The sequence below is a fragment of the Gymnodraco acuticeps genome, unplaced genomic scaffold (genome assembly GCF_902827175.1).
Source record: "Gymnodraco acuticeps unplaced genomic scaffold, fGymAcu1.1, whole genome shotgun sequence".
NCBI classification, from domain to species: domain Eukaryota; kingdom Metazoa; phylum Chordata; class Actinopteri; order Perciformes; family Bathydraconidae; genus Gymnodraco; species Gymnodraco acuticeps.
In genome coordinates, this window is record NW_022992095.1 from 1122520 (window position 1) to 1145121 (window position 22602).

Here is a 22602-nt window from a genome sequence, read left to right on the forward strand (position 1 = left end):
AGATGTTGCTTCAACTTCCTGTAAAGTCACTCAGGGATGTATTTGTGTGACCCGTACCTAATGTTGAAGTCTCGGAGCGCTGTGTTGAGTGTTTCAGCCACAGAGGGGTGGCACTGTGTGAGTAGCTGGTGTGTTACCGAGCCAAATTTCCTCAGGCTGCTCTCCTGTTTATCCATCTCCTCCTGCATGTTCTTTAAAAATAGACACCCAACAAAAGTCAATTTCATCTTTAATGTTTCTTAAATTTGCTTAAAACATTTTTATTTGAAGAAGAAATCACTGTTGATTTTCTTTTAAACACGGTGCAGACAAATATCTTAAGCATGACTTTATGCTCCATCTACAGTCTTTTTAATAAACTCCTTACCTCCAGACCCTCCATCTGCTGCTGCACCGCCTCCAGAGACCCGTTAAGGAGGCGCAGCCTGGACACAGAGTACCTCCCCTCCATCAGGTAACCATTTATCTCCTCCGAAGCTCGGCGGTATAGCGTCCACTGCTCCAGTAACGACCGCAGGCTCACCTTCATCTCACTTATCTGATGAGAAAAGGAAGGTATACAAAACCTTGTAAGTGTCTTAAGTTCTGGGGTTCAATAGGAAAGTGTAGGCAAGGAGGGTAAGTGCTCCAAAAAGCTCACCTTGTGGTCCAAATGAGCCCAGGATTGGTTCAGACCTTTGAGGGTCTCTTTGACAACAGAGCATGCTGCTTCTTTCTTATCCTGTATAAGAGCATTTCCTCTTTCTTCTGCTTTCTCTAGATCCTTCTCTTTTTCCTTCACCAATTCCTCCAACTCCTGAAATAAATAAATTGTATTTTTATAAATATAGACATTCTACAAAAGTGTGTTAGGCATTGAGAGCAGTGCTTTATGTACTGTATGTGTACCTGACAGTCTTTAAGTGCAGTCTGCACCGATGCTACATCCTCTATCCTGTGTCTCTTCTTCAGTTTCTCCTCCTGTACAGTGAGCCAGGTTTTCAAGGCCTGAACTCCATTTTCATGCTCCAACCAACCTTCCAAAACTCCTTCTAAAAGCTGAATCTAAAATTAAAACAGAATTAAAACAAGTTGAAAACCCAACAGCATACGAAAAATGTCAGACGGAAACAGTCAAGTCTAATTTTACACAGACTGAAATGACCTTTTCAGCGATGAGCCCTTGTAGAATTTGCCACCGTCTGTTCATAGCTCCCAGCTTCTCAGCGAAGTCTGTTTTGTCGCTGCGCTTCCCCTCCACATCCTGGCTGCTGATCTGCAGCACCGACTGGTTTACAAAGTCCACGGTCAACTGCTTACAGGTCAGATCTATGCGGAAACCCTGAAATACAAATGAGACATGAGGAGGAGGGAATAAAAGGGTCTGTTAATACACTCCTTGACTTATAATATGTGAAGTTCTTTGGCAGCTTGACCTGAGAGGTACAACTTGGGAGCCCTTTTGGGGTAAAGAGAAAAAACTATATTCTACCTTATACTTCTGCAAAAAGTCCTGGACCACTTCTGAGCCTACAGCTGCCATTATTCTGTCCTTGTCCTCCTGTATGATGTTCTCCATGAGAGAGATCCAGCTCATCAGCTCTGTGATGGCATGTCGGGATGCCAGCTTCTCCATTTGCAACTAAGGGACGAAAGCAGAGGGGTTAAAGAAGTTTCCTCTGCTAGGACAAAACCCCTTGAGAAGCAAATTGTGCGACAATAGTCAACAATTTAAGTGTAACAACTGCTGTTCTCAGACCTGGTGTAGCTTCTCTTGTACTACTGGGATACGAGTCAGCAGCTCAGCCCACTGAGTGTCGATTTGGCCGAGCATCGTCCTGAGACTAGCTGTGTCGACTCTCTTCAATCGCAGGAGCTGGTTGCCTGTACTCAGCACAGAGGAGCGCAAGGACGACTTGGCATCCACCTCTTTGGAAAACTCCTGTCAGAAACACGACAGCGAGATAAGTTGGAATCCAGCCATGTGTTAATGAATACTATAAATGCTATTGTTAGTTGTGTGGTACATTTTGGATGCTTGTGTGATAACCAAACTTACCAGGAAGGCGTAGAGGTGGTCTCTGACGGTCTCCAGCTCCTGAGGCACGGTGACTGACTGAGTCGTCCAGAACTCCAGCTGGTCCAGAGCAGACCGCAACCAGTGGCTCAACTGTGCCGACTCACTCTGGTACCTGACATTCATACACAATTATTTTTCAGTACCGACAGCTTCTAAAAGATTAAAGGCATATTTATTTCTGTATTCAGCCTCTACGTATAACCAACAGGATCGCTGACTCACATAGCTACATAATTTATTTTATTTTATTCTTGGCACACTGGCAAATAGCACAGACTATTGTTAGAAGCTGACCTGCTCCAGTGTTTCAGCGTGGAATCGAGGCGGTGCAGCTCCTTGTTGACCTTGGTTGTCGAGGAGAGCCAGTGGTCTCCAAGCTGGGTCAGCTGGTTCTCCAGGTCTGAGCAGCCAACAGAGAGGAGGAGCTGTCTGCCCTCCTCCAGGAACTGGTACAGCTGGGGCTGATGCTCCGTCAGGCTGGCCTTTAGGCGCTAAGATAGGAGAAGGGTAACTGATGAATTAACAATTCAAAGTGTTAATCTTGTAAGCCCATTTGCTTAAAGGTGGGGTAGGTCATTTTGGAGAAACCAGCTCGAGTGTGCTAGAATTTGAAAATACACAGCCGGAAAAAATCTGCGAACGCGCACATGACCAATGAGGGCACGATATAAGTTTGTGCACAGATGGAAGGCGACAGGCAAGTAGGCCATCCAGTTATTTTAGCCGGGCCGACTAAAATGATTGGTCGTGCTTTTTACAGTACGGCTTCCACAGATGACATTTTTGTATGGGTTTTTGTCAAAGCACTTAAGATATTCATTGCTATCGGGATGTTAAGAGCATTCCATGGAATATAACAAAAAGTGTATCTCGACCGGGTTTCTCAAACTTACCTACCCCACCTTTAATTTAGTGCGAGTCCTGCCGTATTCGTTTTTTTTTTAACAGATTTATATAGATAGAAATGCTGCAATGAAAAAAAAACCAGCCTATAATATTTGTACTCCTCTTTTTGTCAACTACGATAAAGAGACATTTTTGTATATTTTTAGTTTTGTATTTGCGTTAAAAATATTGCGGGTTGATGTAGTCACAATAAGTGTTTAATGACGTTGGTGCTGTTTTCATCGTCATCTTTTTCTCAATCATAAAAATATACTTTTGTTCGTATAAAGATGTTTACCTGGAAGAGAGCGATCCTTTCAACAAGTCTTTCCTCCGTCTCCTCCACTAGACCTACAGTGGGTATGCTACACTCCACCGCCTCCAGCTGTCTACACAGAGCCTGGTAGTCTTCCACAAGCCTGCTCCATGACTGCCAAACAGAGGAGAAAGAAAATAGTTGACTTAATTCATTCTGCATGTTGTTTCATTTAACTAAATTGTACTGTTGCTAACTTCTATTCTTTTATAAGTAACTTTTCCTCACCTCTAGTATGCCCTCCAGCTCCACTCCCCTCCTGTGGGCCTGTTTGAGCACACTGTGGGCTGAGGCCATTATCTCCTCCATGGCCTGGCTTTCCCGTTGAGCCACGAGACCGGACACTTTACCGTAGAACGTCTGGGTGAGGATCATATGGCATTCCAGACCCTGGAAAAAGTCCTGGATTTAAGGAAAAACATAGTTGTTAGAATGTAAAATAACTTGGTCTCTTAATCAACAACAATCAATTCAGTGAAAAACAGTATCCATTTTACTCATTGTCTTTACTTTGTGTTTGTCCAGCAAAATCTGGACTTCGATAACAGAAGCCACTGTCATCTTCTGGTCGGCAGCCATCTTGTCCTGGGCGGTGTCCACCAGGTCTGTGAGGTCATGGAGTGCAGCTTCATACTGAGCCTTGAGAGACAAGCCGTGGTTCAGGCTGCTACGTCTGGAGCCCACCATCAGCACCAGCTCCTCATAGGCATCCTACAAATATATATCAATATGTCAGTGATGAAGTATTAAAGTTCCTGGAGGTAATGACCACAAGAGAAACAGAAATAAGGTCCTTAGGAAGGAGATATTACCTGTAGTTTGAGAAGTTCTTGGTGAGCGATTTGGTCAGATTGTAGTCCCTCTGCCCTTGTCTTCATCTCCGTCACTCTCTGCTCAAACTCCCTCAGACTATCATCCACCTCTGATAATGTCTACAAAAGATGCAACACATTTAATGAAAATGTCCATTGAGAGGCTATTGCCAATTCCAATACTGTCCCTATATGTTTTATCTTTTATGTATCTGCCCTTTGTCTGTATCATACCTCTATCTGTTTGGATGCAGGTCTGTCCACAGTTCTAGCCATCTTCTGAAGCAGCTGGTGTTTACTCTCACTCAGAGCTGTGAACAGCATCCTCAGTTCATTCTGGCAAGGACAACAGAAAAGACCGTAGCTCAGACCAAGCGAGAGGCAGATTAACTTTAAGAAAAACATGCTCTATACTCTAAGTTTCATCAAAATCAGACTGGTGGTTCAGCAGTCTTGTTATGTACCTGATAGGTTGAGTGTTCCTGCAGCCTGTCCCTCATGGAGTCACAGTGCTGGTCCAGAGTGGCATCCAGTAGCCCCATCCTCTCCTGCAGGCCTTCCAGTGTGTCCTCCATCAGTTCTTGCTCCTCTCCTCCACAGAGCCGACCTGCTCCTCCGCCCAGAAGTTCTCTGCACTGGTTCACTTCCCCGGTCATCTCCTTTAGCTGTTTATTCAGACCCTAGACACAAGAGCAGAGGTCCGTTATGAGGTGATTATTTTCCATCTAGTAGCATTTTGATCGCGTTGTCTGTTGATTAGTGATGTTTATGTTGTATTTCTGGTGCCAGCCAGGGTAGCAACATCTAATTTAATACCTCTAGGTTTGTGAGTTGTGTCGATGTATCTTCAGACAGCAGCACAGGACCAGAGAGCAGCTGATTCTCCGCAGCATCTAACCAGGAGGAGGCTGCTGAAACTGCAGCATACAGATCCTGCTGGATTTTTGTTTCTCCAGAAGAAGATTTACGTTTCCTGTCACCATCTGCCGTCTGTAAGGAAGAAGACAAAATATTATCTCAGTGCATTAAAAGCTTTCAGTAAGAATATTTTTCACACAAAACATTTTCACTGGGAACAATAAGTAATGAGAAGTTATCATAAGGAAGAAATATGTGCCTTACCTCAAGGGCGATTATTTCCAGAGTCTGACTGCAGGCCTCGAACAAAGCTCTGGGAGAGCGAGAGTCCTGGCTGGCACAAACACCTCTGAACACAACGTTGGGGCTGGACAGACGGGACCGGTGGAGCACCTGAGAACAAGAGGGAAGAATTACAATAAAAGTGTAAAATGACATGGCAGTAAACTTGTATTGAAACACATCACAATCTATGACGCATGGCATGTGTACCGGGCTAAGCTGGTCCTGTTCCAGGGAGTTGAGGGAGAGCTGCAGCTTCGTGCTCTGGTCTTTATTCAGGTTTTCCCAGCGCTGCCTCATCTGCTCCAGCGGAGACAAAGTCTCAGACTCCAACAACACTCCTCCTGGGATGGACATCTCACTGTGGGAGGAAGAGAGGTGGGTTGTATAAGATACTTTTATCTGGTCCCGGACTGTCAATGTTTTTTAAACACGTTTGTTTATTTGACAGATTTAACACATTATTCATTCATATAATAACTCTCCCAGATAGGAACAAATGGCCATAATAAATACTAAATATTATAATAAACAAATATTATCAAATCACAGAAACCTGAATAGACAGAAGTGAAGTACCTGTCCCCATTGGGTGTGGTCTGTTGGCTGAGTAACTCCTCTCCAGCGCTGGCTACAGACTGCAGCAGCCTCTTCTGATCAGCTACTTGCTGCTGCAGCTCCTAGAAGGCCACAAAATCTCAGAGTTATATCAGATGAATCTAAAAAATATTATTAAACTAAATAGATTTGCAATAAACATGTTATCCATTTTGGCACTCAAAGTACAGTGCTTAAAATAAGCTCAGCTCAGGTTTATTAAATATAAAAACTAAACTAAAGTTCATCTTCGTCTTACCCTCTGTCGAAGAAGGTTGTTGTGATGCTGCTGTGTGCGTGTTGTTCTAGCCTGGGATAGCCATTCCTGAACATTGGGACTCTGAGACAGAGATGAGTCTGGCTCACTATCCTCCTGCTCCTGCAATGAACCCTGGGAGAAAAAACAGGAAACTTCAGAATTTGATTAAATGCTCAAACACTTTAACAGGAGAGAAGAGGACAGGGAATCTGATTTTCTCTCTGGGGAAGAGGCGATTAAGTTTGTTCCCGCTAAGTTTGGTCCATACTGTATGTGTGCATAGATTAAGTAATCAACTTCTTGATGTAAGTTCACTTAACTGTACTAAAACTGAGATTTCAACACTTCTAGAATAAATCTATATTTAAAATCAATTTAATTAAGTCCTATATTTAAAAAAAGAAGTTAAAGTGAACTCAGACAAAATACTTTTTGTAGATCCTATGTGTTATAGGGTGACTTTAATTAATATCATTATTTTCTACAATTACACATTGTTATATTATCACATTAAGGGAAGCCAGCAACAAGGGCCCATTTTCAGTTAAAATGTGGAGATTGAAGAAGAAATTTGAGTAGATTTTTCACAAAGGGACAAAGCCAAACTGTTGAGTCATCAGAAACACACCTGCTGCAGTACATTAGTGTAAGCATGTGATGAGGTAGCATCCTTTTGTCTGTTGTTTGAGGCCCATTGTGGGACACACAGGCTCTTGTTGTTCCGTAGTGGAATACAGTGGACTTTTATGAAGGAGCATGACATGACCTTTAGTATTTGTACAATACTACCATTGATACAGTTAGACAGTGTCCCATAATGCAGCCAGCAGAACAAAAATGACACAGAGGAAGGAAAAATGTGTGGGAATGTGGAGGGGAAGAGAATTTAGGTTGTGAAAAAGGAGAGGACGGACGACCTTACGTGACCTCTGAGCTCACCTGTATGCCAATTTGTTTGTCCTGCAACATCTGCTGCAGCTCCATCAGGCTGTCTTTGAGGGAGCGCAGCTTGAAAGCGAGTTGCTCCGCCTCTCCCTTGGTCTCAGCCCGGCCCTCTAACAGCAAGCTCTCGCTGTGGATGGACAGCTCGGAGAGATACGACACCTTCTGCTCGATCTCAAACAGCATATTCTGGAAAGGAAAGAGTTATAGTTGAGAATCAAGCTAAACTGTTCAAAAGCTCAAAATCCTTTACATTAACTTTCCTAGTCTCATAATAAACATCATAACATCTTATGCATACATAATAAAGCAGCAGTTATTATCTTCTACAGGTTCTACATGCCAAATGTATCTATCACGGCTATGACTTTATTTCACAGAGCTTTACAAAAAGTATTATCTCGGCATTAAGATGTGTTAGCAAATGTTTTTCAGCATTAAAGGTTTTCTTGGAAGGAAAAATCATTCCTAAACCTTTTTGCTTGTGGCCCAATAAAAAGAAGCAATGTTTATCTGAAAGCCTTCACCACAAATTGCAACCAGAAGAACCAAAGGGCGATGTTAGTTTTTATTATATTTTTGGATGAGAAGGTAAAATGTTACAGTAATTCCACTAACATAACATGCAGCATATTTCAGTTGCATGCAGGGTGGGATTTTCATGGCGGCCACGACGGCCATGGCCGTCGTAGCCCCTCGGTCTGGCCGTTATGCCCCACAAATAATTGTACGTCCTACGGCCACCATGGCCTTTGGGCCCCTCACACTGTTAAAAGTTGCTTTAAAAGCGTCAGAACAGTGTTTTCTGAACTGCATTATGCTGTGTTCACAACGGACGCGATGCGAATACTCGCATTGCTCTAACCGCTGGAGTTTCACCGTGGCTGTCAGCTGTGTTTACTCCTGTCATTCAAACAGGACGCGCTGGAGAGGGGGCGGGGCTTATCTCCATGTAAATACTGTGGTGGAAACCAACTACGACCAAATGAACCTATTTTACCGTGATTTCATTGTAATACACGTTTCAAAATGATGCCGAAGTAACTAAATACTGATAACGATTAGTAAAAACCATGCTTTAATGCTTTGACAAGTGTGCAGACAAGACGGCATGCAAAAAACCTCTTAAAATGCGTGTTTTGTGAATGGAGATTGGATCGATCAGGCTAAACTAACGTTGTAGTTCCTCCGTCCAAACTCACAACAACGTCCTAAAGACAGAATTAAAGCAGCGACTGTATTCATCATGACACAGACAGTCTGTGGTTTGTACATCTTTAACTTTTGTCCAGTTTCTGAACAGATATGAGGAGCTGTGAGGAGTTGATTAAAGAGACGCACGCACGCACGCACGCACACTTTTGCATTTCAAAGTATTGCCTATTCATACAGTTGGATGTTGGAGCTTCACTGTGCACTGCTGAATGATGTATGTGCAGAGTTTGACCCTTGAAGGCTGTTTCTTCTGCTCTGAAATGGAATATATTTGTTACATATTAATAGAATTTTTGATTTTTAGATTTCATTTCGGATTTGTGAATGGGAGTAGTAGTAGATGGAAAACATACCAAACACTAATTATTCAAAGTAAAGTATTTCATTTTAGATACATTAATACTAAGTAGGGATAGGCCTATATGATGATACGATTATTGATATTAAAAAAGTGATTTGTTTTTTGTCATTAGAAAGTGAAGTTATTTATTTTTAAGCTCCAAATCCTAATTTGTCCCTCAATGGCCTTTGTGCTCTGGCATGTGGACTTTCCGCCCTGAAAAAATGTGTGACACCAAAGGCCAAATGGCCTTGCCCCTAAAATGACGAAAATCCAAGCCTGGTTGCATGCTTTTTATTTCTGCATCTCCTTGCCTCAAATGTTTAAGGATACAATATGTTTTTCATCAGTTCTCATATTCTTTTTTAATCTTACTCCGTTTCTCTTCTTTTTAGACCTATTCTACTAACCCCTCTCTTACATTTTCTAATCAGAGAAGCAAAAGAAAAAAAGACCCTCCCTTCATACGTCCAGACTCTCTGTAAACTGGTGTAATTGTATGGCAGAAGGGCAGATTCAACCCTAACCCTCCTCTTTCACACGAGGTTACAAGGGCCCTTGGCAGAGATGAGGAGGTCATTCACCAGAGATTTTTTCCTGAATACAGAGAAACATACAACTCTTGTGCTTCTACCCAGAGCTGCCGCTGTGTGGATCACTGGGAAAGTGTGGAACCTGTTGTCTCTACACTTTCTCACCACAAAAAGCCTCTTTATTGCAACTCAAATTCCTCTCCTTTGGCCTAAGCCTTTATCTTTTCTTTTGAATGACTGTTTTTAAATGCCTTTGTCTGAATGTCTATCATTTTTGTAAAGCACCTTGAATTGCCTTGTGTTGAAAGGTGCTATATAAATAAACTTGCCTTGCCTAAGCACAAAACCTTAAATGTTGTTGCTTGGATTGACACAGCTACATCACAAGGTGGAGTTTAGTATAAAGGTTGAGACAATGTTGGGCTGAAAGTTCAGACTCGTAAAGTATTTGATTAAGCGCTGACCCGTGAGAGGCTACGCTTAAGTGGGTACTGAGCCGCTTACAGTGTAGGGATTTTCCAGAACTGTGTACATTTTTAAATAAACCCAAATCAGAATCGGTCACACCAAACTGAGGCTATAAAAGAATAAAAACAACTATTGTAACACAGACACCTGATTCATTTGGACATTAACAGACATTAAGTATGCCTTTATATCGCCTTTTCCCTCTGTTTATTCCTTGATTTTTACTGCTCCCTATTTGCCTGAGTTGCTCCACTTCAATTTCTTCCCTTTCTCTTGCCTTTATGCCCGCTTCATCTCACAAACCTCATATCCTTTCTCACATTGTGCCCTTTCTCTAGGGTCGATACTGTAATAATCTACGTTGCATACAGTTTAAACCCCCTGGAGATGAGAACCCGCATTGAGCCAGACCTTTAGACCTGAACTCCGCAGGGGCCATATGTGAGCTTTAATCAGCTTACTGTCTCGAAGCTGCTCCACACACACACACACACCACACACACACACACACACACACACACACACACACACACACACACACACACACACACACACACACACACACACACACACACACACACACACACACACACACACACACACACACACACACACACACACACACACACACACACACACACACACACACACACACACACACACACACACACACACACACACACACACACACACACACACACACACACACACACACACACACACACACACACACACACACACACACACACACACACACACACACACACACACACACACACTATGACAGAGTGACAGAACTAACATTATTAATGCTGAGAAGCCAATTATTGTGCATCATAGCTTGAATATTTGAACATGTATTTATATCAGTTTTGGTATTGAAAAGTTAAGCTGCCAAATCAGTGCATTTGTTTGTTGATTCAGTCTAAGACTAACTAACAGAGGTGGGACCAAGTCATTGTTTTGCAAGTCAGAGTCAAGTCTCAAGTCTTTGCGCTCAAGTCCGAGTCAAGTCTCAAGTCTTTGCGCTCAAGTCCGAGTCAAGTCTCAAGTCTTTGCGCTCAAGTCCGAGTCAAGTCTCAAGTCAGGATGGGCAAGTTCAAGTCAAGTCCAAGTCCTAAACTTTGACAAAACGAGTCTTAAACAAGTCCTTATGTGCTTTTCACCAAATGTAATGTAACCACCCCGCTCCTCCGCTCCCTTCACTGGCTTCCAGTAATTGCTAGAATCCACTTCAAGACACTGGTACTTGCTTACCATGCTGCGAATGGATCTGGCCCTTCCTACATTCAGGACATGGTTAAACTGCACACCCCAGCAAGTCGCTTTGGATAAAAGCGTCGGCTAAATGCAATGTAATGTAATGCAGGGTTTCCCACACATAGACTATACTTGGGCGGGCCGCCCAGGTATATTAACGGCCGCCCAAGTATATTTCGTGACCCATTTAGGTTTTTTTTTTTTTTATTTTATAGTTTTTTTTTTTATTCGTCCATGACCACGACGCCATCTGCGATCGATTAACTTGTGGACAATGATCCCTCGCTCCCTTGCTCTGTTCTCGCCTCCTTCTGGCCTGTTAAGTGGCCTGTCTCACACAGGGTGACTGGCTGTCCACATGATGTGGCCTGCCGACATGATCAAATCAAAGCCCTTGATTGGTCTCTGTGTGTCATTCAAGCTCGGGATAACCTCAGCTCAGGCGAGGTAAAGGACTCTGAGTGTTTAGATAGTTAACTTAGTCTAAGTTCTCAGTGGGTCTCAAACGGTGTGGTCACCATTTATGTAAACACATATTTCCATTTGAGAGGGTAGTGATTGGTCTAATCTCTAATGGATAGTGAGGTGGGCTGAAGATCGGAAGGCTGTGAGTTCAAATCCCGCCAGGAACACCACCACTAGTGTGCCCTTGAGTAAGGCACTTAGCCCTTAGTTACTCCAGGGAGAATGTCCCTATAATCGGTCATTATAAGTCGCTTTGGATAAAAGCGTCAGCTAAATGAAATGTAATGTGATTAGTAAAATATGCATGAATAAATAAATAAAAAGTTAACTAGGTGAAAAAAGATAAGATACACTTTTAAAACTTGTTGAGAGAAAACTAGTCTTTGCTGCTGCCTCAAAGAGGAGCAGGGGGAGAGGAGGGAGACAGGAGAGGCTGGTTCAGGAGCACAGACACACTCACAACTATAAATGAACCAAAAATATATTAATAAACAAGTTTCAGTGTTTTTTTCATATTGGAAATGGTATGTTATTGGTTATGGCCATGATTTTATGATTATTGAAATGTATACAGTTCTGTTTAATATAGGTGTTTCCATAGATCTAGTCTCTTTATTTTCCCCTCAAAATGCACCAGATTGATGCATTTAACTCCAACATAAAAAAAATCTTACCGGGGGGGCATGCCCCTGGACCCCCCTAGAGGATTTGAGGTCGACCCCCACTAAAAATCACATGGATAGGTTCCTAAACATTTAGAAATACATTTATTTTTTTAAATAGTAACCCATTTCCATATGTTCATGTGTGGGTAGTAGATTTAAACTATAGGGCTATCATTATGGACCCTGCCTGTACCTGTTCGCTCTGCCATCGCGTGAAGGGTCTGCTAACAAGCGACCAACAGAAAGGTTAATGTTAATGTTGTTGCACGTCACCTCAACCCCCCCCCACCCCCGCTACCACCACCCCCCCCAAGTATATTTCAGATCTGTGGGAAACACTGTAATGTAATGACATCGATCAACAGAATAATACTTAATAATCAAACTGCTCTTTATTAGTCACATTCATAATTTAATAATCAATTTTCTCTCTGCTGGTAAAGTAACGTGTTTTTTTCTATTTTAAGAGGGATCAGTAAGGTAAGGCTACCGTGACGGTTTGATTCAGAAGGAGTTTAATGGATAAGATCCCTGATGTTAAGGTGACCAGAATGTTTATTTCCACTGTGTACAACATGTTATGGGGGACCCACAATCTATCTTTATGCAAGGGATAATGTGCAGCGAGGCGGGCTCTGGGGAAAAGAACACATCTGAATCTAGATCCCTCTGCAGGTGGTAGGCTACTTTAAGTATATTTTGATGCTAATACTTTTGTACTTTTACTTGTAACATTTTGAATGCAGGACTTTTTATCGTAACCGAGTATTCCTAAACTCTGGTACTTACTCAAGTACAAGATCTGAACTTCTCCCACCTCTGACAATAAATCCTGGTTACCAAAAAAAAAAACCTGCTCTGAAGGTTATTTTCATTTTACAAATCCTGCACTCAGCTTTGCTTTCTCCAATATCACTGAAAAGCAGCCAGATGTTGCTTCTTTTTTCGGTTTTCGCTCATTTCTTGACTTTTTCCGACGCACTTGCATTTAAATCCGTCTCCCCGTCACTCTGTGCAGCTGGCCTGTACCACTACACCTGCTGTGCCCCCCACCCTTCTTTCACATAATGGTATGATCCTAGTGTGTCCTCGCATATGATTGGCCGCATGGTGGCCCAGCTAAATATAGACCCGCCCCTGCCTGCAAGGAATCTCAGCAAGAGTAGGGGCGGCTGGAGATTCTGCTTTCCCCGACGGGAGGCTGCTCTTCTAACGGCAGCTCGCGATCGGCGTGTTGGAGACCTCTGAATTAAAGTATCAAGTCACCTCAAGTCAGAAGGCTCAAGTCCAAGTCAAGTCCCAAGTCATTGGTGTTCAAGTCCAAGTCGAGTCGCAAGTCTTTTGTGATTTTGTCAAGTCCAGTCTCAAGTCATCAAATTGGTGACTCGAGTCCACACCTCTGCTAACTAGCTTCAAATGGATACTTCAGTGAAATAACAGTCAAGGTAAATACACAACGGAACCATTGTCAGAGATAAAAACAGGAAAGGAAATGAGGTAATGAAAAGCAGTGGCACTGTTTACAAAAAGCCTTTCTAATTACACTGCACAAGTTACACACTGTCACTGAAAAACCCTTAAAAGGACACACAGTTGGATTAGTGACTACTTCTACCATCAGCCATGGATGCTAATTACCCCACAGATAAAGGAGATGTTACCGAAGAAACATAATGAGTAGGGAAACCACACTCGGGCTTGTGGAGGAATGTTTGAGGTCAAGTGATGAGGGTCATCACAGGGTCAAACCCATATCCCATATGTCTTAATACTAACAGAATTCCTGCCACGTGCCAAATAACTGCATCATCATGTGTTCAATTACAGCTTTAGGACGATTGCTGCATGTCACACATATTGATTTAAAGGTGCACATGAAGTCAAAAAAGCTCAACTGTGTTTAAGGTCACCCCAATCTAAAAAGAAAGGAGTCCTCTCTCATCAATTTCTGGTATGGCAGAAATGACAAAAAACCAACAACTATCCCTAAAAAAGTCCTTAACTTAATTGGAAAGAATAAGTCTCTTATTCTGCGTTTTGACTCACTGTTGGTTCTGTGGATTGTTTCAGCTTTTTAAGGATACATCAAACCATCTACTGTCAGCAACATTGTCATCCATGAAAATCAAGCTCAAAAACGTTCCGTGCTTCAGCCCAGCCTTTAAATAAAGTACAAAAGTAGTTCTTACCTGACAGTCGATGAGCTGCTCCTCCATGTCCAAGTCCTCGTTCAGCGGTTGAAGTGCTGAGCTTATAGTGGCACGAGTGCTGAGCAGCCAATGGTCGAGCTCCTCGGCCTCACTGTGGTACCGCTGCAGTGCCTGTTCCTGTCTCTGCTCCTCCAGCTGTTCACTCAGTCTCTCCTGTTGGGGTGAAGGTGACACTCATGTTAAGAATCTGCAGGTGAGACAGCTCTGACACTATAGTATACTTAAATGTTAAGTAGAATGACAGCATTCAGATATGGGAGATGTTAAAAGAACATCTCAAAGTGCGCACCTCCAGCAGCTGCCGTTTCCCAGAAGCCTTCATTCGAATGGTGGCCATCCTCTCTCCCAGCACAGTGAGGGTAGACTGCAGAGCCAGTTGGTCTCCTGGCTCCCCGTCACTGTCGCTGTCTGCCAACTCCTCAGAGAAGCACATCTGTAACTCGCCAATCTCCTCCTGCAGCATCATGATCTCATCCATCAGAGCCTGGACAAAAAAGTGGGATTAAGTGATATGAATTCTGAAATAAAGAGAGATTTGAAGAGAAAGAAGTCGTAGGAAAGGGAGAAAAGCCTGAATAGATGGCGAGAGACAGGAGTAACAGAGGGTTTTCCCCAATAGTCTGACAGAAGCGTTACAAAAAGGAGCTGTATTGGCCGTCGCTCTGAAGTTGGCATAGCAACTGAGAACAGTGCTATGAAGTTTGTGCAACCATTGCATGGGCTTGTGCAATATCAAACTCCTCAATCATTCTCTGTGTTCTCAAATCAGACTTGTCTTTTATCAGCTTTGTCTCTCCCACAAGAGAGGTTTTCTGTGTGCCTTTTAATTTACACTTAACATGTATACTACTACTTTGAATGTTATCTGTACTTTACTCCTTTCTCTATCACACACAACCCCACATCTCCAGCCATCTCTGTCCCCCCTCTCTCTCACCTGGTGTGCAGCCATCTGGCTCTCTGGGGTTTTGGTAGGGTCCAGGCCTTCATTGAGCGCCGCCTCGATGGACTCCATCTTAGTGGAAATGGACTGGAGGGACTCCTGATAATGCTGCTGCCGCTCCAGAGCCTCGTACAGACTCTTCTGCTTCTCACTGATCTGTGGTAGGGGAGAGGGGAGGGAAAGAAAAATAAAGAAATGAATGCTGGTACAATAGAGATGGCAGCTCTGTCATTTTTTACATGTGAATTAATCTAATTTAGTGTAGCTGATGATGTGACGTACCACGTTCTTGAGTGTTTCCCAGGATCTCTGCAGGTCGTCCAGGTTAGCAGCACTGGTCTCCATTGACGGGTCGTACAGCTCCTGGAGGGGCGCTCGACTCAAGGCACCTCGACCCTGTGGCACAACAACACAGTGAGTGTGGGTCTCAGTAGTGTGTGAGAGCGCTGTATAATATATGGTTGAGAGGATGTGCTGGGTCTGAAATGTCCTTATGCTCTCAAACATACTGAATTGAAATTTGAATTGCCATATTCAGAGGAAATATGACCAAATGATATATAGTACTGTACATTTGTGCCTCCTGCTAACACACTATTCACTTCAAGATAAACTAATATAGATCTTCAACCTGTTCTAGTTCACACTTTAAAAGAACATGTTGAGATTTAATTGAAATGGCAACTAAACTCATTATGCCATGGGTTAATGGTTATGGCAGCTCTTTTAAATCAATCAAAACCTAAGAGAAGTATCACTATCTATGACCTGTGAGTTAAATTCGTTTTTTGTGAGATGTTTTTACTTCAGCAGCACCTGGCTGAGGTCCTATCAGATTAGTTTGGACTCCTTTTCAGTCACTTTCTAACTGCCTTATTGATTTCAGTTAAGCTTACATGACACATCTCAAGATAAACATAATATATTTACATTTCACAATAAAAGCTAAAAAAAACAATTCTGAACTTTGATGTCCCTCCAACAACACTTCTGTTTTACTGCTGCATCATTTTAAATAATAGATTACACATAAAAGCCGATTTATGCTACGTTTGCTCGGTTAGAAATGAAATGAATAATAAATTGACACTTTCTCATCTCAGCAAAAAAGCAGGTGATAAACAAACTTTCTGCAGCAAAGTAACAAATAATGCTGATAAACAGAAAAAGCAGGGGAAGCACAGAAACTCTCCATCTGTTTCAAACATCCATTCTGTTGATAGTGGTGATGATGGGGAAGTGACATTTTTGATGGTGGGAATCAGACGATGGCGATGGTATGGAATAGTGCGTAAAGTCACATAATCAATATTTATTCAAACAATCTTATATTAAATGAAACTAAACAAACTCTGGCAACAGATTACAATTATCATAATAACAATGCAAACTCACTCGCTGCTTTATTTTAATATCATAGTGTCATTGGGAATATCAATCTTCCTTCAGACATGTTCATCTGAATTGGAATACAGTAAAATAATCCCATCCGGGGGAAAGTTTAAGGTGATATAAATTGAGATAAAAAATGTAAAATCGGAGGATGGTAGTATGTCATTTGGACGGTGGTGGTATGGAGGCTGGGCAGGTCAGGTAGTGCTGGAGGTAACCAGGGGGGGGGGTTGCAGTACCTGGTTAAAAGGGGTTTCAGCGTTAGCCCCTGGGGAGGGGGAGCGGCAGGCAGGGGGAGAGGAGACCTCGCTGTTGGTGCCCTCCTCCCCTGACTCCTCCGTCACAGGGGAGAGGAGTGTGTGGCAGCGGCCTGCTGTCATCTGACCCCACATACACACCCCACATCAAACACCCACATCAAAAGAAGCAGGAGGAGGAAACGGGAGGGAAACGCCCAGATCAAAGGAGTGAGGAGACAGAGAGAGTAAAATGAAGAGAGAGAAGAAGAGAGAAAATAAAAATTAATGGGGGAGTGCAGGTTAGGCAGTAAGCACATTGATGAATAAAAAGACAGCGAGTAATCAAATAACACTGAGAAAAGACTAGTAAGATCTCATTACTGCTATTGACATCAAACACTGTAATGATTTTGCCATAGCATATCATTAAGGAGACATCATTTTATATTGCTCTGAGAAAATGGACACACTGGATTTCACCGGCAATGAATGAGCCACTCAGACTTTTACAGGATACATCAGGGGAAAGGAATGGCCATTACCAGGAAGTTGAAAATCAGTAAGTACACTCACCGCTCTCACCACACACACACCACACACACACACACACACACACACACACACACACACACACACACACACACACACACACACACACACACACACACACACACACACACACACACACCACACACACACACACACACACACACACACACACACACACACACACACACACACACACACACACACACACACACACACACACACACACACACACACACACACACACACACACACACACGGTTGCAGTTTCAGAACCACCGTTATTTCCTTTCCATCAAAGACGCAGTGGCGTGTAACGATCATTTAGACATTAAGGAACAACTCATACAGTCTGATGTATGAGCACGTTAAAATCAACACTATAATAGAATAGCAAAGACACATTAAGAGTAAGATCAAGGCCAAAAGCATAGCTAAAAGATTGCATAGTTATCCGAGACTGGATTAATGCATACAGCAGCAGCTGTCCTAGCAGTATCCCAGTTGTCTGTGCGCCTGCATGCTTCAGTGGAGAGGCAGAGCAGAAATGTGAGCCAAGCCCTACTAGAATGTGTTGGCAGTTTTTGGAGACAACTTGGCCGACTGTCTCGGGACCTTGTGATACTCGGAAAACTTTTTTCCCGGGCTTTATGATGCAATGCAACGCAACTTAAGAGAATCAGTCCAATAGCATGTGCGGAAAACAAAGTGGTTTCACATATTGAGATTAGTTAGAACCTGGGAAGTACTCTCCCAAACTTAGACGACAATGACACAGTACTTAAAATGCTTAGCAATAACAAATGAAAGATAACAGCAGCCCTAGCAACCCTCTTATGCCATACACACAAACGTATCATACTCTGCTCACACACAAACACACACACACACACACGCAGTAATATCCTGTTTCCTGGCCTGCTGAGACCAACACAACACAAAGAGCAGTAACAGAGCAAGGAAGCTAAGAAATCTGAATCTGAATGAACGACACAGAGGAAGAGGCAGTGAGGCTGAGGATGACATACTGTCGTAGCAGGCTGACAGAATCAGGCTAATACGAAGCAAAGTGAAGTGACACAGCAGAAAATCAGTGCAGTAATACACAAGAGGAGACAGAGCCAGAATAGTAACACTTAAGGTGGGAGGAAAAGAAGGTTAGCTTTTATTTCGGTGCAATAAAACCACAGAAAGAAATAGAAGAGGAAGAGGAACCGGATACCAATATAGAGATGAAAGGCCTATTTAGAAACGTTTTTTTATAAAGATGCTCATGACACCCTGTAGCCCAATGTAAGTTTAGTTTGTAAGTGTATACTTTAAACTTGGTGCACTGTTGCTGTGACTTTAAGTACTGGAGTTAAACCTGTAATCATAACTGTCATCCGCAGCTACCCTCTTATTAGGGATGACTTTAATCTAATTACATTATTGTGAAATGAACTGTAAACGCCCACTAGAAACTCCGAAAGGATCCCTGAGGTTCCCTGTTGAGAACCAGTGGTCTGCACAGAAAGAGAGAAGGAATACAAGCCTCACATGGCTGTATGCATTGTGTACACATACACAATGCATACAGCCATGCAGTTTGTGCATGTGTGAATCTCTGTGTATAAGTCCATAAAAGGCTGCACCACTCACCATGACGACAGAGGGGTGTGCTGGAAGCTGCTTGTTGGCGTTGCCGTTGGTGGTTGCCACTGAGCCGGGCAGCTCCTCATCACTCAGCTCGTCCACGCCGTCCGACAGGCCCTCCACCTCGTTCACCGTCAGCAGCATGGTTGCGTGTTTGGCTTTCACTGTCAGCATCTTACACTTGGAGTGGAGCGAGGCGATCTGCTCCTGGTAGCCACGGATCTTCTGGGCTAGCTCCTGTCAAAACATCCCCCAACAAACAGAAAACAACCAGCACCCCCAGGGTCAGGAGAGTGTGGCTCAGTCCACAATGCAAGATCAATAGTTCCTGGTCAAATAGGATCCTGGTAAAGGAGGGAGGTGAAGTTGGTTCAGCGCTGAATGTAGTGCCGGTGTGTGTGCATTCTCTCCTCTCTCCCCGGTCTCTCGCTTTGGCTTGTGTAAGCCTAGCAAGAGAATAGCACTGCCTCTCTCTCTCCCGCTCTAGTTTTCCAGTTTCTCTCTCTCTCCTCTGTATCTTTGAACCAATCACAGCACTACAGAGGCGGGTGACTCAGAGCAGCAGCGAAGCCAACAGACAGGATGTTTGGTAGAGAGAAACAGACCCTAGCAGAAATAGTTCAAAATCCCTCAGACCCTCCTTCTCGTACACATACACAAACCGAGAGGAACAACAGGAAGTGATGTCACTGCATGCCGCTTCCCCCCTCCACCAATCCCCGGGGAAGATTGCTTTCAACAAAAGCGAGTAGTAAGGAGAGTGGGAGTGTTTAAAGTCAGGAAGAATGACAAAGATGGTGTCAAATTACAGCTATGGAATGAGCCGGCAGGCCGGGTCCAGCTCCTCCTCCCACCCCCCTCCTCTTCCTCCCCATCTTCCTCCCTGTCCCGCAGATGGCCAATGCACTGATAATCAGGTCATGTGACTATCTGGGCCAGTGGAGTTGCAGCTATCTGCTCAGCTTAGAGATCAAACTCAGACATAAACACACTGTCATGCCAAGTGCCTCTGCAGCAATGGAGATATTGCAGTAACAACAAAATATACGAGTTTTATGAATACTCTGTCAAGTTCTGTAAGTAGATAAAGATCTTTCAGAACAATAAAAATGTCCCCGGAGAGATTTGATCTGTTTCTCTGCAGATCTCTTCCTCTCTCAGTCTGCAACCCCCCTCCTTTTCAATATCTCTCTCTCCGCATTGGGGAGCAAATACACTTACTCAGCAAAGTACAACTGCAACCAAAAGTACAGGCCTTAACTAACACAGGTAAAAAACAGCTACACTGCATCAAACAGGAATCTATGCAGATTATATTTACATGCACCATCAGGTAAAAGGGGAATGCGCTTTAGCTGGGCTTGTTGAGGCACAACACAATATTCTCGCAGCACTGCTCTTAAACCAAGTTAAAAAGGGGGTTTCATAAGCAGGTTTTTTTCATTTCTGGTCGTTTTCTAGGTAAATCGATTCATTGTCCGTCGTATGCATTTCAAATCAAGACATTAGGGGAAAACTCATATGTAGAAAATGCATATAAATAGCATAAAAGCGATGCTAAACGGATGAAAATTATGCCTTATGATTTAATACTAGCTTAATGACTAAATTACAGTCGTTCAGTCTGACTCACTCGGTCAAAAGGGTTGCCCTCAAATTCTCTCTGTCACCTTGTATATGTACTGCTGCCTCAACCTTTTTTTTAAGATGTTTAACACGGTTAGAACAGGAATTATACAGTGACTCAACTTCCTTGATGTTGACGTCGGCCTCATTAAAAAGCTATTTTTAGACATCAGCATATTCTCTGACTTAAATGTCAAAGGAAAGGCCCTTTGAGGCAAGAATGTTGTAGGACCTCTAAAACAAAAAGCAGTGTCATCAAGAGCTCTTTAAGTCATGTTGCTTTGCTGTTCTCTCACAGTTATTTTTTCACAACAAGCTGTGCATTACTTAAATAAAGAATATTTCTGTGAAACAAACAAATGTTAAAGTGCACCCTCTGAGGCTGTTTTTGTTGTTGCAGACTAGGCTTCCATCAAAGGAAATCTTCAACAAACAATGATCTTTTATTTAGACACTAGCATGCTTCCAACTCTGTTGCAACAGATTAGGGAAGGTCCTTTCCTGTTTCAACACAACAAAGCACCAAAGCTGATTCCATAGAGAAAAGGATCTCTCTACATTTTGAAGGACCAGCCGTGCTTAATGTGAAACCAGACTTTATGGCCCAACATCAGTGGCCCAATTCATAATACCATTTTTGTCTGAAAGTCCAATCCCTGCAGCCAGGTTGCAACATCTTTTTGAAAAGGTCACAAAAAACCTGTGATATCAGTAAACGAATGTCCATAGTTTGGGAATGATATATTCACATATGGGTGTAATGCTGGAGTAAGTGTGTGCTTTCTGACCTCATGGTGGTGTATTTGAGCCTGAAGTTCCTGAATGTTGCTGGTGGAGACGGGCCGGTCCTGAATGATGCGGTGAGCCTCTTCTATTAATCTCTGGAGGTTCTTCACTTCCTGTTCGTACTGCTCGTACTGCACCACAGCCTCCTTTGAAAGAGGAACATAATATGGTCAGCTTGAAGATGCCCTTTGTGTAAAACAATCATAACATGAGGTAGATATTATTGATCTCTGAGGAGAAGGAAGGTCAAAGGTGTCATCTACAGATATCATCTTAGAGGCAAAATGTCTCTCATTCTCTATGTCACAAAGCCTCAATGATATCAACTCCTATAAGCACAGTCGCTGCCACTGAATATGTTGACATGTACCAGTGTGGCATTTAATAGAATGGCAAAAAAAGAAAATATACAAAGTCCTAGTAAGAAGTAATCTGACATATACTGCTTTAAAAACAATGGGCTATTTTAAACACCTCTTCTGTTCATGTTTTCTGACAATATCATAGAGCGAATAGTAAATTGATTGATTTAGAAAGTAATCTGCAGATTCATTGATAATGAAAATGATCGTTAGTTGCAGCCCCAATAAACAGTTTATTTCAATTATGATCCTAAATCAGAATAGACTGTTTTAAATCTTGGTGTATTTGGTTCAAATGTGGGTGTTTGTCCTTCAGATAGTCACCAAATGGACACTCACCTCTTCTAAACGCTATTCTTCACAATGAGCTTAAAACTACAACCAGCCCAGAACCAAGTGATTGGAGGATAATACTGGTGTGATGGGGGCTAAAGAAAAACACACACATTCCTGAGACGGCCTGTTGGGACACTGCAGCATATTTCAGAGCAGTAAATAGAGATAGAAATACAAAACTCTTCTAACAGGGCAACAAATGACCAACTACACACTTGCTTTGCCACATTTGAGTTCTACAGTCTGTATATTGACAGATACCTTGGTGGTCTTAAGGGGGAAAAAACTAAAAAGCTAAATGTTATACAAACACTTCTCTATCATTTGCAGTATGAGGCCTGCCCTCTACCTGCAGGATGTTGCACTGCTGGATGGTGGTGTGCTGCAGTTGGCTGGCCTCCTGCTGCAGAGTCTGAGCTGTGCGGCAGACGGGCAGGCTGGCCACTGCCTCCTCTGGCAGCCGGAGGGCGCTCTGACACTGCTGCACTGCCGCCACCTGCTGCTTGAAGCCCTCCATTTCCACCAACAGACGCTTTTATGAAGGAATGAAGGGTTGTTAGAGAGTCAGGAG

General features: G+C 42.9%; 1 protein-coding gene across 4 annotated transcripts in view; it reads right to left on the bottom strand.

Moving 5' to 3' along the window:
• The window catches only part of syne1a (spectrin repeat containing, nuclear envelope 1a), a gene marked incomplete at its 5' end in the record, with an annotated part of 86570 nt that overhangs the window by 25190 nt on the left and 38778 nt on the right, over nucleotides 1-22602 (bottom strand). For 3 of the 4 annotated variants that reach the window (XM_034202756.1, XM_034202755.1, XM_034202754.1), the window contains 29 exon segments: nucleotides 58-191; nucleotides 368-538; nucleotides 641-796; nucleotides 889-1044; nucleotides 1145-1321; nucleotides 1472-1621; nucleotides 1739-1921; nucleotides 2039-2171; nucleotides 2354-2550; nucleotides 3243-3374; nucleotides 3489-3662; nucleotides 3771-3971; nucleotides 4073-4192; nucleotides 4307-4408; nucleotides 4537-4752; nucleotides 4889-5062; nucleotides 5195-5323; nucleotides 5423-5573; nucleotides 5792-5892; nucleotides 6069-6200; nucleotides 7008-7199; nucleotides 14146-14319; nucleotides 14456-14650; nucleotides 15104-15265; nucleotides 15392-15505; nucleotides 16741-16881; nucleotides 18928-19158; nucleotides 21336-21479; nucleotides 22381-22563. In XM_034202756.1, the coding sequence (XP_034058647.1) occupies nucleotides 58-191; nucleotides 368-538; nucleotides 641-796; nucleotides 889-1044; nucleotides 1145-1321; nucleotides 1472-1621; nucleotides 1739-1921; nucleotides 2039-2171; nucleotides 2354-2550; nucleotides 3243-3374; nucleotides 3489-3662; nucleotides 3771-3971; nucleotides 4073-4192; nucleotides 4307-4408; nucleotides 4537-4752; nucleotides 4889-5062; nucleotides 5195-5323; nucleotides 5423-5573; nucleotides 5792-5892; nucleotides 6069-6200; nucleotides 7008-7199; nucleotides 14146-14319; nucleotides 14456-14650; nucleotides 15104-15265; nucleotides 15392-15505; nucleotides 16741-16881; nucleotides 18928-19158; nucleotides 21336-21479; nucleotides 22381-22563 (4625 nt within the window). 4 annotated transcript variants of the gene reach the window in all.